Here is a 15,369-nt window from a genome sequence, read left to right on the forward strand (position 1 = left end):
GATTTCCACTAGGGTGTTACGGTTAGGATTAGGATTAGTGTGTGTGTGTGTGTGTGTGCGTGCACGCGCACGCGCGAAGCCAAACTAACAAGGAAGGAAGACGTCGATCAGCACTGGTTCAATACTAAAATCATTCACGATCTTTTAATTTATTTTTATGTCTTTCCCCCCTTAAAAACAATATAATAGGCTAAAAGTAAATACCTTTTTTTTTAAATTTTCACGGTTAAATATTTTGTTTCTTCACTCCGTTTTCGATGTTTCTGCGTTTTTATCTTCCTTTGCTGTTAATAAAGATGACACATTTGTTAAGGAGTCTCATTTAAGAGAAACTTCAACCATATATTATTAGACGATTAAACACAGGTCATTCGTTTAAATATTATGTGAAACATACTTTTTGGTTTGAAAGTGGCCCATTCCTTGTGTAGAGCAGTTGTGACAATGGATTGGAATGTAGGAAATAATATCTGGTTGATTATATAACCATCAGGATCTTCGGGATATTCTTGTATATGAAGAGTCTTCATAGCTTCTACATACTGTTTCTGTGTGATGAAACCCTTTCTGGTCGGATCCATGATATGAAACAGAGATTCTATGTTACCTTTATCAAAAAGACTTACTGGCTTCTTTGGATTATTTTTCAATTCTTGAAGGTACTCAACCATAAATTTCTTTGGTTCTGCAGGTCTAAAAAACACTAAAGAAGCTAACATTTTGTTAAATAGCGACTGAATTTTATGTTCCTTTAAATATTGATCTGCTAACATCTCACGGGTCTCTTTATTTTCCTCCATCTTTCAACAATAAACACTATTTTGCGTCTCTATGGAAACCCACGTGGCATGTTAATTATCTCCCTTATCCATTAAGTCAGCGCATTCTGTTTTAAATTTATATATTTGTTACTTTGGAAATAAGAACCAAAAAAGTAAGTAGAAATTCTCTAAAATTCGCAGTAAAGAATAAGATAGGCATTCCGTATTGAGTAGAACAGAATTCTAGCACTTCGAACTGAAACTTTTGCTCGTCACTCTAATTTTATTTTCTAAATTCTAATAAATTAAGTCTCTTCCCTATTTTTGCGTTTCCTTTTGATGTTTACCCGTTTTATATTAGGTACAAACAGAAAAGAACAGAAATGATTAAAAAAGTAGTTATCGCATTCTTTTTCTCTAATATTCAAGAAAAGTTATTTTACACCGTCAACTGTTCCCAAGTATATGAAGTAGTTAAACGTGTCTTGTATGGCGGGCTTTTGATATTTGAAACTTAACCATACTATTGATATAGTTAATATATAATACAAAAGTTGTGAGTTTTTTCTTTATTGTTTTTAAAGAACCTGTCGTTAAATTATTAATATTTACATTTGCTGAATTTAATAAGTTACTGTAATATATATTTCTTACATTAAGCCCCAATCTTTTTTTTTTTGTCTTTTTCCTACGTAGGAAGAGGGTGTAATCAAATGAATGTGTGTTAATTCATATAGCAGGATTTGAACTCGGAAAAAAAGTTATTGTTTAGCTCCGATGGAATAAATATGACCTAAGTCATTCCAAATACGATTGTTCTATCTTTTATTCAGATACTCTGTTAAAGGACTGTGTTATTTCCATTTTTTGTTAAGTGAGGAGGAATGAGTTGAGCGAGACTTGGTTATTTCTTGCAGATCAGGAACGTACATAAAAACTTTACGAAAAATAATAATCATCCTCAGTAATTACATAAATTAAAATGTAATTCCGAAAACTTGAAAAACTACTTTCTCAATTCTTCAGTCTTTGGACACGTGTGCAAGTGTTTAAAAATGTATTGACAGTACGTTCCCAAAGACTAAAAGGTGAAGCGAAAAAAAATAAATAAATTTTCAAAAATTATTTTTTTTCATAAAAAGATGCAAACACACACCTCCCTGTCTCCCATCATTTCGAAGGCCGCGGTGAAATAAAAATTGGAAATATCCCTGTCAAAACGCAGAAAATCCAACTTATGTGGCTATTCTGATCCGAAACTCGGTTCAGATTCGCTTGTGCAATACCCTAGTACTAGTTTCTCTTCATCCACGCCATACATTAGCTGTATCTTACAATTTAAGGTCTTTTTCTTCATCTCAATGTGTTGTCGCCATGTCTCACAAAGGACTGTTTTTTTAACGTATCTGACACACTTCAGCGAACCCTCCCTTATATAAACTAGCAGCTCGATTATTCCCGCTTTTACGATTTATTTCTAGTCATTTTTCACGTAGGACAAAATAATGTAATTCGAACTATAAATAATAAAATTGAAACAGTACTTTTGAAAAAGTACCGGTATAACTTCAATTTAGTACTCCACCTGTTTTGTTTCCTCACTATTTAATGTTTTTCGTTTTTGTGTTAGTGCGCGCGCGAAATTTGACAGACTTGTAGATAACGACAATGTTGCTCTTTTAATCCTTTCTCTTTGACTGCTGTCATCCTGGGGCACTCGATCCCAGTTCTTTACTCTTCGAAGAGCGGAGACGGACTATATGTAATCTGAACCTTTTCTCCCCTTATTTATTAATTTTTTTTACGGAATCCCACGTTTTAGGCTATGGAGATTCCGATTCTGAAAAAAAATTGTTTGAAATATTTCAAACCAACCCCCACCACCACCACCACCAAGCAGGCTATTTACATGCTAGAAATAACAGTCAAATCTCACAAAACTAGTGTTAGGGTTAGGTTTAGGGTCAGGGTTACGGTTAGGGTTAGGGTTGGATCTATATAAAAACCGGGTGGGGGGATCGAAATTTTGAAATTGAGATGTTTGAAAAAAAATTTTCAGAATCGGAATCTCCATAGTCTAAAACGTGAGATTCCGTAAAAAATAAATAATAAGGGGGGAAAGGTTCAGATTACATATAGTCCATCTGGACCTTCAATATTTCGGGGCTATGACCCTCATGAAAATGGGGTCGTAACCCCGAAATATTGTGATTTGCCTTGCATTTACTTTGCATTGTTCTGGCCTTACCCACGAACCTTTATACAATATATTTTACACAATGCTTCATAGTAACTATTCCATATATATATATTCCCTTTTGCCGAACCGCTAAGTTACGGGGGACGTAAACGCACCAACATCGGTTGTCAAGCGATGGTGGGGGGGACAAACGCAGACACACAGTGGGACTGAACCTGGAACCATGTGGTTAGGAAGCAAACTTCTTACCACACAGCCATTCCTGTATATATATATATATATATATATATATATACACGTAACTTAAGAGACCTATAAAACGTCCAACATATGTAAACAAGAAGATGGCATTGCTGCTTAACTACTGTAGCAAATGGACTGACTAGTGATGGCTTAAATACTTTTGATCATAGGGTTGTTTGATCAGGTAAGTAAACCAATTATGCTAATGTCCAAATTCATGAAAACCAAAGCCGCTGTCACCCATGTTACCATGCAAGAATGTATCTTTAAAAAACAGTGTGAAGCAAGATTGTCCTAAGTTTAAAGTAGATTAAAACCCTTCAAATCAAAATCACCACCATCGATTTAGGCAAGTACATCATCATCATCATCATCATTTAACGTCTGCTTTCCATGTGGGCATGGGTGAGACGGTTTGACAGGAGCTGGCCAGGCAGAAGCCTACACCAGACTTCTTTGGCTGGATGCCCTTCCTAACACCAACCACCCAGCAGAGTGGGCTTAGTGCTTTTACGTGGCACGAGCACAGGCGAGGTCAGTTTTGGCAAGGTTTTTACAGCTGGATGCCCTTCCAAATGCCAACCACTTTACAGTGTTGACTCAATGCTTTTTAAGTGGCACCTGCACTGACAGGGGTCACCAAGTAATCTGCAAGACAAAAACCTTTTGAGAGGGGAGAGGGCATGGGAGGAGGTGATCTTGTGTCAGATGATGAAAGGTTATAGAGAGACAGAAACAGGTGTCTTGCTGTAGAGAAGGTACAAGGTTACCCAGCCAGAGAGAGAGAGATCAAGAACGAAGACAGAAACAGTTGTGCTGCTGCAAAGGAGATACATGGTTACCTAAAGGAGGTTCATGGTTACGCAACCTGAGGGAAGTGCAGAAGAAGGGGAAAGAGAGACATTAGGATAGAGACAGTGGCAAAATGCCAGGTGTACAAGGGACAGGGATCAGAAAATAAATGGGATGATTGAGTAAAGGCAGAAGAGGTTCAAAGGTCATAATATAAGTGACAGGATATTGCCAAAGAAATAGGATTAGAGAGTGGGGAGGAAAAATGAGTGATGAAAACCTGGGTATATAGAGGCTACCAGATAATAATGATATAGTGAAACAGGGCCATGAAGACAGGATTGAGGAGTGAGAAGTACAAATAAGAAAAAATATGAAAAAAGAAAATCCTATGGAAATAGCTAAACTATAAAAATTTTCTCATGCTACCATAAATACTTGTTTCTAATTTAGGCACAAGGCTAGCAATTGTAAGGGGAGGCAGTAGCTGTTTACGTCAACCACAGTACTTGACTGGTACTTTTTTTTTTAATGATTGAATGAAAAGCTCAAATAACATCAGCAGGATTTGAACCCAGAACATAAAGAATCAGAAGAAATACCATAAGGTATTTTTTCCAACACTTATGATTCTGCTTGGTTACTACTATTATAATAATAATTTGGAAATTATGCACAAGGCCAGCAATTTTTGTGTGGAGGAGTTTAATTAATTAAATCAATCCCAGTATTTGAGTGATTTTGTTGACCCCTATAGATGAAAGCAAAAATTGATTGTGGCAAGATAGCACCCAGTAGATTCTGTAAAGTGGTTGGCATTAGGAGGGACATCCAGCCATAGGAACCATGCCAAAACAGACAACTAGAACCTGATGCAGCTCCTGTAAAACCGTTCAACCCATGCGGGCATGGAAAACGGGCATTAAATGATAATGAAAAAAAAAAAAAAAAAAGGATCCAGAACAAGGGCTACAAGGTCATTTATCTGACACTCTATAGATTCTGCCACATTAACCTCCTCAACCAATAGTAAATTCACACATATTAAGTATTTTTCTAAATCATGTAGTGATCATTTAAAGACATAAGTAGCAAAACAATTATCTCTTCCATGTTTATATCCTACTTTTTGTAAACTAATGATTGGTTGTCATAAAGTTTTCAGTGGGACAATCACTACTTCACTGCATTTCTAATATCCAGATTGACAAGAAATTGCCTGTGTATCCTTCAGAAAGGCTGATATTTTTGCTTGAAACTATCTACTCATTGGTTTGTTTGTTGTTGTTTTCTTATTTGCCAAAGTATACATCATTTACCAACGTATATCAGCGAACCATTCACAGTTATAACTAACTTTCACAATTTTAGTTGACTAAATTTCAGCCAACAAATCATTTGTAAAAGACAGTGGCCAAATTTGCTGCACAGCAGGATCAAACGTAAGATCACAATGTTGTGATGCAAAATTCATAACACAGTCATGCTGGCATCTATTCAATTATAACTGGCACTTGAGTTATGAATAATTTTCGAATTTATATATTCTTCAAAATGTAGAGCTTTAATAACAAAAAAACTGTTAAGATGCTAAGATTTTATTTAAAACTTTATTACTTCAGAATTATCTCCCTTGCTACTTATTTAACCGTTTAGTCTTGAGCTTAAACAAAACAAAAATGCTGCTCTATTTTTTGCAGTGAAAACCCAGAAAATATTGATTCTTGGTGGTGGCGGTCGTGAACATGCGCTAGCCTGGAAGATTGCTCAATCTGACCAAGTTCTTAATGTGTACACCTCTCCAGGAAATGCAGGAACAGCGCAAAATGGCAAAATCACTAATGTTGGTACGTATATATTTGTCTTTCTTGTTGTCACTCAGTGTTATTAAGAGCCAAAGAGAGATCCTCCACATGATCATTCAACTTTGCTAGAAATATCAGTCAAATATCCTTCAAATTGCACCAGCCTATCTTTAAAGGGGTTGGGGTGCAAGAGCACATAATTTAATCTTCAATTTCCCTAAAATGACACTTTTAGTCAAAGTTGGAATCAAAAGTCTGCTGGATCACAGATAACCTTGGGTTAAACAGGAACCGCATAGAGCAGAGAGATAACTTTTATATTGGCCATTGGACCTGTATCAGCTAAACTACCAGATAATATAAACCTGTTCATAAATAACATCCAGTTATTTCTTGATTGTGCCCTTCTTTTTCATCTTGACTGAATAAAGCAGTGAAATTGAGATGGTAAAGAAGTACATCTACTTGGAGCACAGTGAATACAGACTGAGACATGGAAGGCATTTACATCAATGACAATGTCCTGTATGAACTTTTATATGCAAGTGAGATATGGGCTGCTACAAAGAAGTTCCTGGCTTTAAGGGTATCGCAAAAGGCCCAACCTTCCAAGTTCTTTTACAGGGCTTAGACTGCTGCAATAGTGTGTGAATCTGAAAGGGGAATGTGTTGAATAAAACCATATTCAACTGATCCTCCTATATTTCCTTTTACCCAAAGTCAGGAACTTTTCAACCCCCCCCCCCCACACACACACACATTCACATCACATTTCAGTTCACATATAAGTGAGAAAGTACACTATACACCGAGTTTATATCTCCATCTTTATTAAAAGCTAACAAAATACTCTTTTATTACCAGAATGAATGCATAGAAGTGGAAATTTGGAGTAACGATAGTGAAATATCTTAACTGAATAACAAACTCTTATTCACTCTGCTGAGTGGTTGGTGTTAGGAAGGGCATCCAGCCGTAAAAACCCTTCCAAAATAGACACAGAAGTCTGGTGCAGGCTTCTACCTGGTCGGATCCTGTCAACTGTCCAACCCATGCCAGCATGGAAGGCGGGCACTAAACAATGATAACAGTTACATATGTTGAGTACTTTTTCTCTCTTACATACTTGCATGCATGCGCACACACACTCACACACACATATATATATAAGGAGTATGTTTTTATTTATCCATTTTTTGCTTCCAGAACTCAAAGTTAAAGACTTCCCAGGAGTTGTCAGTTGGTGTAAAGAGAATTGTATAAATCTGGTGATTGTAGGACCAGAAGATCCCTTAGCTGCTGGAATTGCTGATTTTCTTCAGGAACATGGTTAGATTTTTGAAATTTTACAGCATGCTTGCAATAGCATTATGTATGTATATAAATGATGTATAAGGTGTATAGAGTTTGTGTGCTCTTCTGCTGACTATAGACCAACATATCTTTTACATTTTATTTGTTTCAATCATTTGACTGTGGCCATGAAGGGTTTTAATCAAATGAATCAATGCCGGTATTTAATTTTTATGTCTGGTATTTATTCTATCAGTCTTTTGTTGAACTACTATGTTATGGGGAATTAACCCTTTCATTACTGTATTTATTTTGAGATGCTCTGTGTTTCTTTCAGTTAGTTTTAGATATAACAAAGAATTTAGTAAAATAGCTTAGTTACCATTAAGCTAGTGTTAAGAACATAAATTGTGACTAAAGTTTGGCGGAAGATTTTAATTCAAAACTTAGGAAAGCAAGACATTTGTACTACAGAGCCAGAGGCTGTTTCAGCCAGGTTGGTATTGAAAGGGTTAAACAACAATTGTCAAGTGGTGATGGTGGGGGACAAGCACAAAGCAGGGCTAAGGAGTCAGTTGGAAACAATTAAGGAGTAGTTGGAGTCTGTACTGACTCCGACTCACAATATCTTTATTCTTTAATATAAACCAGTTATAACATATAGGCCTACTCAAAATACAAGCGTATGCATATGCTTTATGAGATATGTAGTCCACAATCACTTAATTACATAAAGAGGAGTCGGAGGTACCAATAGCAAAGGAGTCACAGTCAAAGTTTTTAGTTTCAACCCCACAGCCCTGATACAAAGACACATTGAATGTAATATAAAAATCAAAATTTTTTATTTTTAATAAGAAAATAAGAAAATCAAATGAAGACCCTATTATATGTCTGAGGTCAAATTATTCATGCATCAAAAGTATGGGAGTAATTGATAAAGCTGTTTTCGCATTGAAAGTGAATATGCACGCATCTCTATTTTATATATTAGATATATATATATATATGGTATGGTGGACTCTCCCATCGAAGAATGACCTGCACAAAGGATTTGGTTATTGTGATCAAATGTTCATGTTACATATTAGCTTACTCTCACCATCAAATTGACATTGTCTAAACAGCTGCACAGTGTACCACGTTTCAGGTGTGAAAGGGATCATAGAGCAACGTGAGATCACCTAAATTGTGAGTGCAACACCCTGACTACTAAACCACACACCTTTATAATCTATACACACACACACACACATGACAGGCTTCTTTCAGCTTCCATCTACTATGTCCACTTTTGTCAGCCCAGGGCGTTTTGAAGATTATTTAATATATACCTAACATCAAAATTATAACAAGAAACAAAACATTTGCATATATATATATGGTGTCCCAGAAGTCACGCACCATTCTGGTTTTCATTAAAAATAATTGTCACAAGCAAAAGCGAAATCGTGATGGCACCTCGGAGCGGTTGGCGTTAGGAAAGGCATCCAGCTGTAGAAACTTTGCCAGATCAGATTGGAGCCTGGTGCAGCCATCTGGTTCATCAGTCCTCAGTCAAATCGTTCAACCCATGCTAGCATGGAAAGCGGACGTTTAAACGATGATGATGATTTTTTTTTTCCTAATTTATTTTATTGCAGAGGGTGCTGAATTTGAGCATTTGTTATGATTAATTTCTATAAAGTGTTCTTGAAATCAATAAAGGTGTATTTTTCTTTAAAAAACCAGGATGGCATGCGACTTCTGAGAAACCCTGTATATATGATAGTTGGGTTTTAAATTTTGTTCTTTCCAGTTTATCTGTCTTTTACTTGTTTCAATCATTTAACGTCCGCCATGATGGGGCTACACCTTGAAGGGTTTCTTGTTGGGCAGATCGATCCCAATACTTATTTTATCGGTTTTCTTTTGCTGAACCGCTAAATTGCAGGGATGTAAACAAACCAACACCACTTGTCAAACAGTGATAGATGACAGATACATGCACATTTACACATACGATGGGCTTCTACACAGTTTCTGTCAAAAAATTCTGTCTGACCCATGCAAGCACGGAAAAGAGGATGTTAAGATGATGTCATGCCATCCTAAATATGTTGATGCACTTAACCGGTGGGAGACAAGGAAAATAGTTGAAGTTTGATTATTGTGTATAATGCAATTGACTATTACTCAGTTTTAAAAAGATGAGAGAAAATTATGAGATGACATTATACACAAATAAATAAATAAATATGGAGAGTGTTTTCCTCCTATGACTCACTGGACTATGGGTTTAGTGATTACAATGCTTCAGGCATTTTCAACAAAATATTACACTACAACTGACTCAACATTAGTCATTGCAATATAAAAGGAGATAATGATATTTTGAAATATTTGTGTGTGTGTGTATATATATATATTTAACACCCAACATATATTTTTCTTATATTTCCCTTTATACTACTTATATCTTTCCCTTTCCAAAATAACTTTTTATATTGAACTCTACTATTTCTTTCTATTTAACTCATAACGTCTCTGATAATGGGGTATTTTTTGTATCCCTGAAACAGCTGTAAGACTACCTTTCTATTTATAAATGCCCTAGAAATATTACATTGCCTTGGCTTTATCTTATTTTATTTAACACACTCATACACACACAAAGTTAATGCTTTTTTGGGGCCTGCAATCGCCTATATTAATTCTGTTATCATTTTTTAAATGTTTCTGATAATGGGATATCTTTTGTGTCCCTGAAACAGCTGTAAGACTACCTTTTTCTTTATAAAATGTCCTACAAATTTCACACTGCCTTGGATTTGTTGTCTCACTTTATTTAACACATACACACATATATATATACATGTGTGTGTGATGCTTATTTTGGGCCTGCAGTTGCCTATATTATTGATTCTGTTATTATCATTTTTAAATTGTTACACTAGATAATAACAGAGTCAATGGTATCTTCACAAATTATTTTTACATGAATTTTTTTTTTCTCGTCAATTGTTTGTTCCATATTGATATATATCTTTTTTTTTCTGAAGGAATTAAATGTTTTGGCCCCAGTGCTAAAGCAGCTCAAATTGAAGCTAGCAAAGAATTTGCAAAGAATTTCATGATTCGTCATGATATTCCAACTGCTCGTTTCAAGACATTCACCAAGGCAGATGAGGCCTACGAACACATTAGAAGGTGAGTTGCTCACTTTTCTCACCTGTATCCCATAGTTATCATTGATTTAATATTTATTTCTACTTACTGGTATGATGTTTCAGTAAGTCTTCTATTCATATATATCATGCTTGTTTTTTGTTTTTCTATTATCTACTTAGCTCTTTTCTGTCTTGCATGGATCCTCTGTGCCCATCATACGTCTGCAATGGTGTAGTTATTTGAAATATATCACAGGAAAATCTGACATTGTTTGAGACGGACCCAACTGATTTATTTAAACATTTCTTAACCCTATAGAAGCCATTGTTGTGATGTATATCTGTCCGAATAATTCATACCCATATACACACACCTATTCTAAGCATAGTATTATATTTACATCATAAATATCAGTTTTACAGCCTGTATGACAATTCTCCTGACCAAAATATAAACAACTAAACAATTGGTCTGAAAGAAGATAAAACTGAGAATTGGTAGTCCAATAAAGTAATTGATTTGTAATAAATGTATGGTTTCATACTTTACTAAATTTGTTTTTTCCACAAAATATACTTGTGAAATAGGGATGCATCTTATGTGCTGGCAAATACAGAATTTGATTTTACTGAATACACCAACATATAATTTGTTTTCCTTTGTTTACTCCAGTGCTCCATACAAAGCATTAGTGGTGAAAGCAAGTGGGTTGGCTGCTGGCAAAGGAGTGATCGTCGCTAGTTCAGTGGAAGAAGCTTGTCAATCAGTTAAAGATATTCTTGAGGTAAAGTAGCCATATTTAACCGATCTAAAATTCCTCTAGTCTTTATCTCCACCATTCGTTACTTGCTACTATCAGCTATTTTTATATACTTCTGTTTTCTTCCGTAACTACCTGGTTACTTTACCTGTATATTTCTTCTCTTTGTGCTTCACCTGTTTCTCTTTTCCTCTCTCTAAGTTAGCAACTGGTTTTTTCCACTCACCCTTGCTACTGTATTTCCTAGCAAGCAAGTCAAATTTTTCAGACCAAACTTTACTACCAAAAATGTGAAGTCAGTTTATACACCAAGACAGCTTTGGCAGACTGGAAATTCCACGAGGACTGCAACAGAATTTGGAAAGATAGTGATGCCTGAATGTTTTCACTACATGTTTACACTTTATCTACATTGGCATATATGCTGAAAAATGCAGTATTTGATTGTATACCTTTCTATATCTGCTCTTCCTCTCTCTTTTCACTTCACCCATCTCCATAATTCTTGTAACCTTCTTATCTCAAACTCATCCTCTGGTAGTCTCCATGTTTCTCATTGGTATTCTTTCTACTCTTCATACTTTACCAATTTCTGTTTCCCTCTAGTACTCTGCTTGTCTTCATAGCTCACTCCACCATCTGCCTATCTCAATGTTTCCTACTTATATACCAATCCTCTCTTCTGCAGTTATACTCTTTCCTCTCAACCACAGCTGTACTCTCTCCATTCAACTGCAATTGTACTCTCTCCTCTCCACTACAACTGTACTCTCTTCATCAAAACTGTACTTTCCTTTCTATTACAACAATAGTCCCCCCACCCCAATCCTATTCACTGAAGACTTTTCGCTATTTTGTTCAGGACAAGAAATTTGGTGCCGCTGGTGAGACTGTCATTATTGAAGAATTACTTGAAGGAGAAGAAGTGTCTGTAAGTCAACAATTTATTAATGTTCTGTGAATTTCGTATGAAGTTCAGTAATTAGGTGGCAAGTAATGCTGTTCAATGGGTTTCAAACCCCACAGAGGACATTGTTGTGATTTATATCTGTCTAAATGACAAAGATACCCATATACACATGCACACAGTTATTCTAAACATAATATTGATTTCAAACTTTGGCACAAGGCCAGCAATTTGAGGGGAGGGGCTAAGTCTATTGAATCAACCCTAGTGCTCAACTGGTACTTATTTTATTGACCCCCAAAGGATGAAAGGCAAAGTTGACCTCTGAAGAAAGACAGATGAAATGCCACTAGGCATTTTGTCCAGCATGATGACAATTCTGCCAGCTCAATGCCTTAATCCTAAACATAATATTGTTAAATGTTTCAAATAAACTAATGATTATAGCATGTCCTCTAGGATTTGACCCTATTCAGGAAGAGATCCTCTATGTGGTCACCCTTATCTGCTTGAAATATTTGTCATAATTCATGTCTCACCCTTTCTTAAAATAAGATGAATGCCTTTGGTAATGATGATGATGTAGTTTGAGACGCTAATAGAAGATGAGATAGTGATTTCTGGTACAGAAGGGACCTTGGGCTAAATTGCAACGTTATCATTGTCATTTTAATGTTCACTTTAGCATACCTGCATGGGTCAGATGAATTTTATTGAGGCAGTTTTCTGTGATTGGGTGTCCTTCCTGTTGCCAATCCTCACCTGTTTCCATGCAAGGTAATATTTTCCCATGGTCAGACATATTTTTCATGAAAGACTGGAAACAAACAACCTCACTTGGATATGATGGTAATGCTCATTTACAACTATCACATGATATCAAAACAAGGGTATACACACACACAGCAGCCTTCTTTCAGTTTCCTTCTACCATATCCACCAACAACACTTTGGTCAGCATGGGTCTACAGTAGAAGACACCTGTCCAAAGTGTCACACAGTGGGACTGAACTCAAGGTCACTTGGTTGGGAAGCAAACTCCTTAACCACATGGCCATGCTTGTGCCAACCCCAATTATTCACAGTACCCAGTCACGGGTTTAATGTTTTAAAAGACATTCAGCACTTAAGTTTTTGTTTCTTTACTCTCTAAAAGTGTCTTAAATTTGTAGAACTAGACAACCCACAATGAAATATTTCTTCATAAATACCAATCCTGTCTTTACTTTGCATGTGGTATCTGTTTAGGTGTCATCTATCTATCGGTGTATGTATGCACATGCAAGGGTGTAGGTATTTGTGCTTCTTTGTCTCAACATCACATGATAGTTGTAAATGGACACCACTATCAAACAACCAGTGTCCTTCGTTTGCAAAACTTGCCTGGCCATGGAGAAATATTACCTTCCTTGAAAATATGTCTAAGTTGGTGACAAGAAGGGTATCTGAACATACAAAATCTTCCTCGACAATCTGATCCACTTGTAAGAACGAACTTGTAGTGAATTGTCCTCTCGTAATTCCACCAGACACAGAGCATCAACTTGTATTCAAAATGGTCTTGTTTGGTGACAAGGTTTCAGAAGCTGGCCCTTGCTTAACCATTGCTTCTGCCCCTGAGATTGCAGAAAAATATCTCCCTCAGATTATTACGTGTTCTGATCCCTGACTCTCTTCTTGTGCTTGCGATGCTTCATCAATCATGTTGAGGTGGAAGCGTCAGTGAAGGAGTTCTTCACCTCAAAGGAGAAGAACTGGCATTAGTATGCAATCAAAGAACTGAGAGAAAGGTGGCTTCAGACGGTACACCACGATAGCCTCTACTTTGAATACTAGGCTGCTTTTGTTGTAACTTGATGAATAAAGCATATATCATCATCATCATTGTTTAACGTCCGCTTTCCATGCTAGCATGGGTTGGATGATTTGACTGAGGACTGGTGAACCAGATGGCTACACCAAGCTCCAATCTGATTTGGCAGAGTTTCTACAGCTGGATGCCCTTCCTAACGCCAACCACTCCAAGAGTATAGTGGGTGCTTTTACGTGCCACCGGCACGAGAGCCAGTCAGGCAGTACTGGCAACGGCCACGCTCAAGATGGTGTATTTTATGTGCCACCTGCACAGTAGCCAGTCCAGCAGCACTGGCAACAATCTCGTTCGAATGTCTTTACACGTGCCACCGGCACAAGTGCCAGGAAGGCAACGCTGGGCACAGGTGCCATCACGATTTCGCTTTCACTTGCCCCAACAGGTCTTCGCAAGCCGAGTTTAGTGTCCAATGTTACCAAAATATTGCAAAACTTTTAACACAACACAATATATATATTTTTATTCATTTATACATAATTGACAAATGCTTTATGATGAGATTTTGGGTAGAGGAAACCATAGAAAGGCGTGACATGTGTATGTATATTTGTTGAGTTGCGTCACTTTTTGTTATTGAGATATCTGACTAAACATTCTTGAAAGTGGTGTGTCAGCATGGTCACAGTCCAATGACTGAAACCAGTGAAAGAGTAGTGAATATTAGACTTTCTTTTTGCAGTGCAAGGAGACAGTAGAAATGTAGTTGGACTCTCGTTTGAAACAGCAAGGCACCTTTATTTTTGTTACACAATAGGAACCTTCAACTAACAGCTGTTGCAATATTTTGCATCACTTATATGCTGATGTGAGTTTCCATACAAGTGATGTGACAAACAGCTGGGTTTACTTATATATTAATGTATACACATTGCTAGATATAATACTACAATTTATACATATCTTGAATAATTATTTTGTGTTGAATGTATTATTTTCTTTCAAATCTCTTCTCTTTTTAGTGTCTTGCTTTCACAGATGGAAATACTGTTGCTTTGATGCCTCCAGCTCAGGACCACAAACGTCTTAAAGATGGGGATTCTGGACCCAATACTGGTGGAATGGGTGCTTACTGCCCTTATCCAAAGGTATGTTTCTTGATTTATTATAACCATTGCATTAACCCTTTAGCATTCAAGTTATTCTGTCAAATGTAATGCTTATTTATTAATATTGCTTTCAATTAATCATGCATTATCTCATCGCTTTGAGGTTTCAATGATGTGATTGTTTACTTTTAGAGTGACATTGTAGGGTAAGTGTGAGAAGCTGGATCTAGCTAGTTTGAACATAAAGCAGGTAAAATATGTTGGCCAGATATCATCATTATCATCATCATCATTTAGCATCCATTGTCCATGCTGGCATGGGTTGGATGGTTTGACTGGGCTGGCACACTGGAAGACTGCACCAGACTCCAGTCTGAGTTGGCATGGTTTTCTACGGCTGGATGCCCTTCCTAACACCAACACTCTGAGAGTGTAATTGGTGCTTTTACATGCTACTGGCATGGGTGCCATTTGTGTGACACTGGGATGCATTTAAATGGCTGGTTTAAATGCTAAAGGGTTAGAAAAATGTGACATGA

At 36.6% G+C, this 15,369-nt stretch overlaps 2 protein-coding genes across 3 annotated transcripts in view; one reads left to right on the forward strand and one right to left on the reverse strand.

Moving 5' to 3' along the window:
* Positions 1 to 840, reverse strand: part of LOC106876248 (EF-hand calcium-binding domain-containing protein 10) — a 15,463-nt gene extending 14,623 nt beyond the window's left edge. The window contains exons 1-2 of the mRNA XM_014924737.2: positions 398 to 840; positions 205 to 284 (exon numbers count right to left, since the gene is read on the reverse strand). Of these exons, the coding sequence (XP_014780223.1) occupies positions 244 to 284; positions 398 to 800 (444 nt within the window). The 5' untranslated portion in view covers positions 801 to 840 and the 3' untranslated portion in view covers positions 205 to 243. The remainder of the gene's footprint in view (positions 1 to 204; positions 285 to 397) is intronic.
* The window catches only part of LOC106876245 (trifunctional purine biosynthetic protein adenosine-3), a 51,137-nt gene that overhangs the window by 2,184 nt on the left and 33,584 nt on the right, over positions 1 to 15,369 (forward strand). Inside the window, exons 1-7 of one of the 2 annotated variants that reach the window (XM_014924734.2) lie at positions 860 to 934; positions 5,697 to 5,843; positions 7,008 to 7,130; positions 10,136 to 10,283; positions 10,917 to 11,028; positions 11,867 to 11,935; positions 14,744 to 14,869. In XM_014924734.2, coding sequence (XP_014780220.1) covers position 934; positions 5,697 to 5,843; positions 7,008 to 7,130; positions 10,136 to 10,283; positions 10,917 to 11,028; positions 11,867 to 11,935; positions 14,744 to 14,869 — 726 coding nt within the window. In that variant the 5' untranslated portion in view covers positions 860 to 933. Of the gene's footprint in view, positions 1 to 859; positions 935 to 5,696; positions 5,844 to 7,007; positions 7,131 to 10,135; positions 10,284 to 10,916; positions 11,029 to 11,866; positions 11,936 to 14,743; positions 14,870 to 15,369 lie in introns of those variants that run through there. The other variant, XM_014924733.2, reaches the window with a different exon arrangement.

The sequence above is a fragment of the Octopus bimaculoides genome, chromosome 3, assembly GCF_001194135.2.
Source record: "Octopus bimaculoides isolate UCB-OBI-ISO-001 chromosome 3, ASM119413v2, whole genome shotgun sequence".
NCBI classification, from domain to species: domain Eukaryota; kingdom Metazoa; phylum Mollusca; class Cephalopoda; order Octopoda; family Octopodidae; genus Octopus; species Octopus bimaculoides.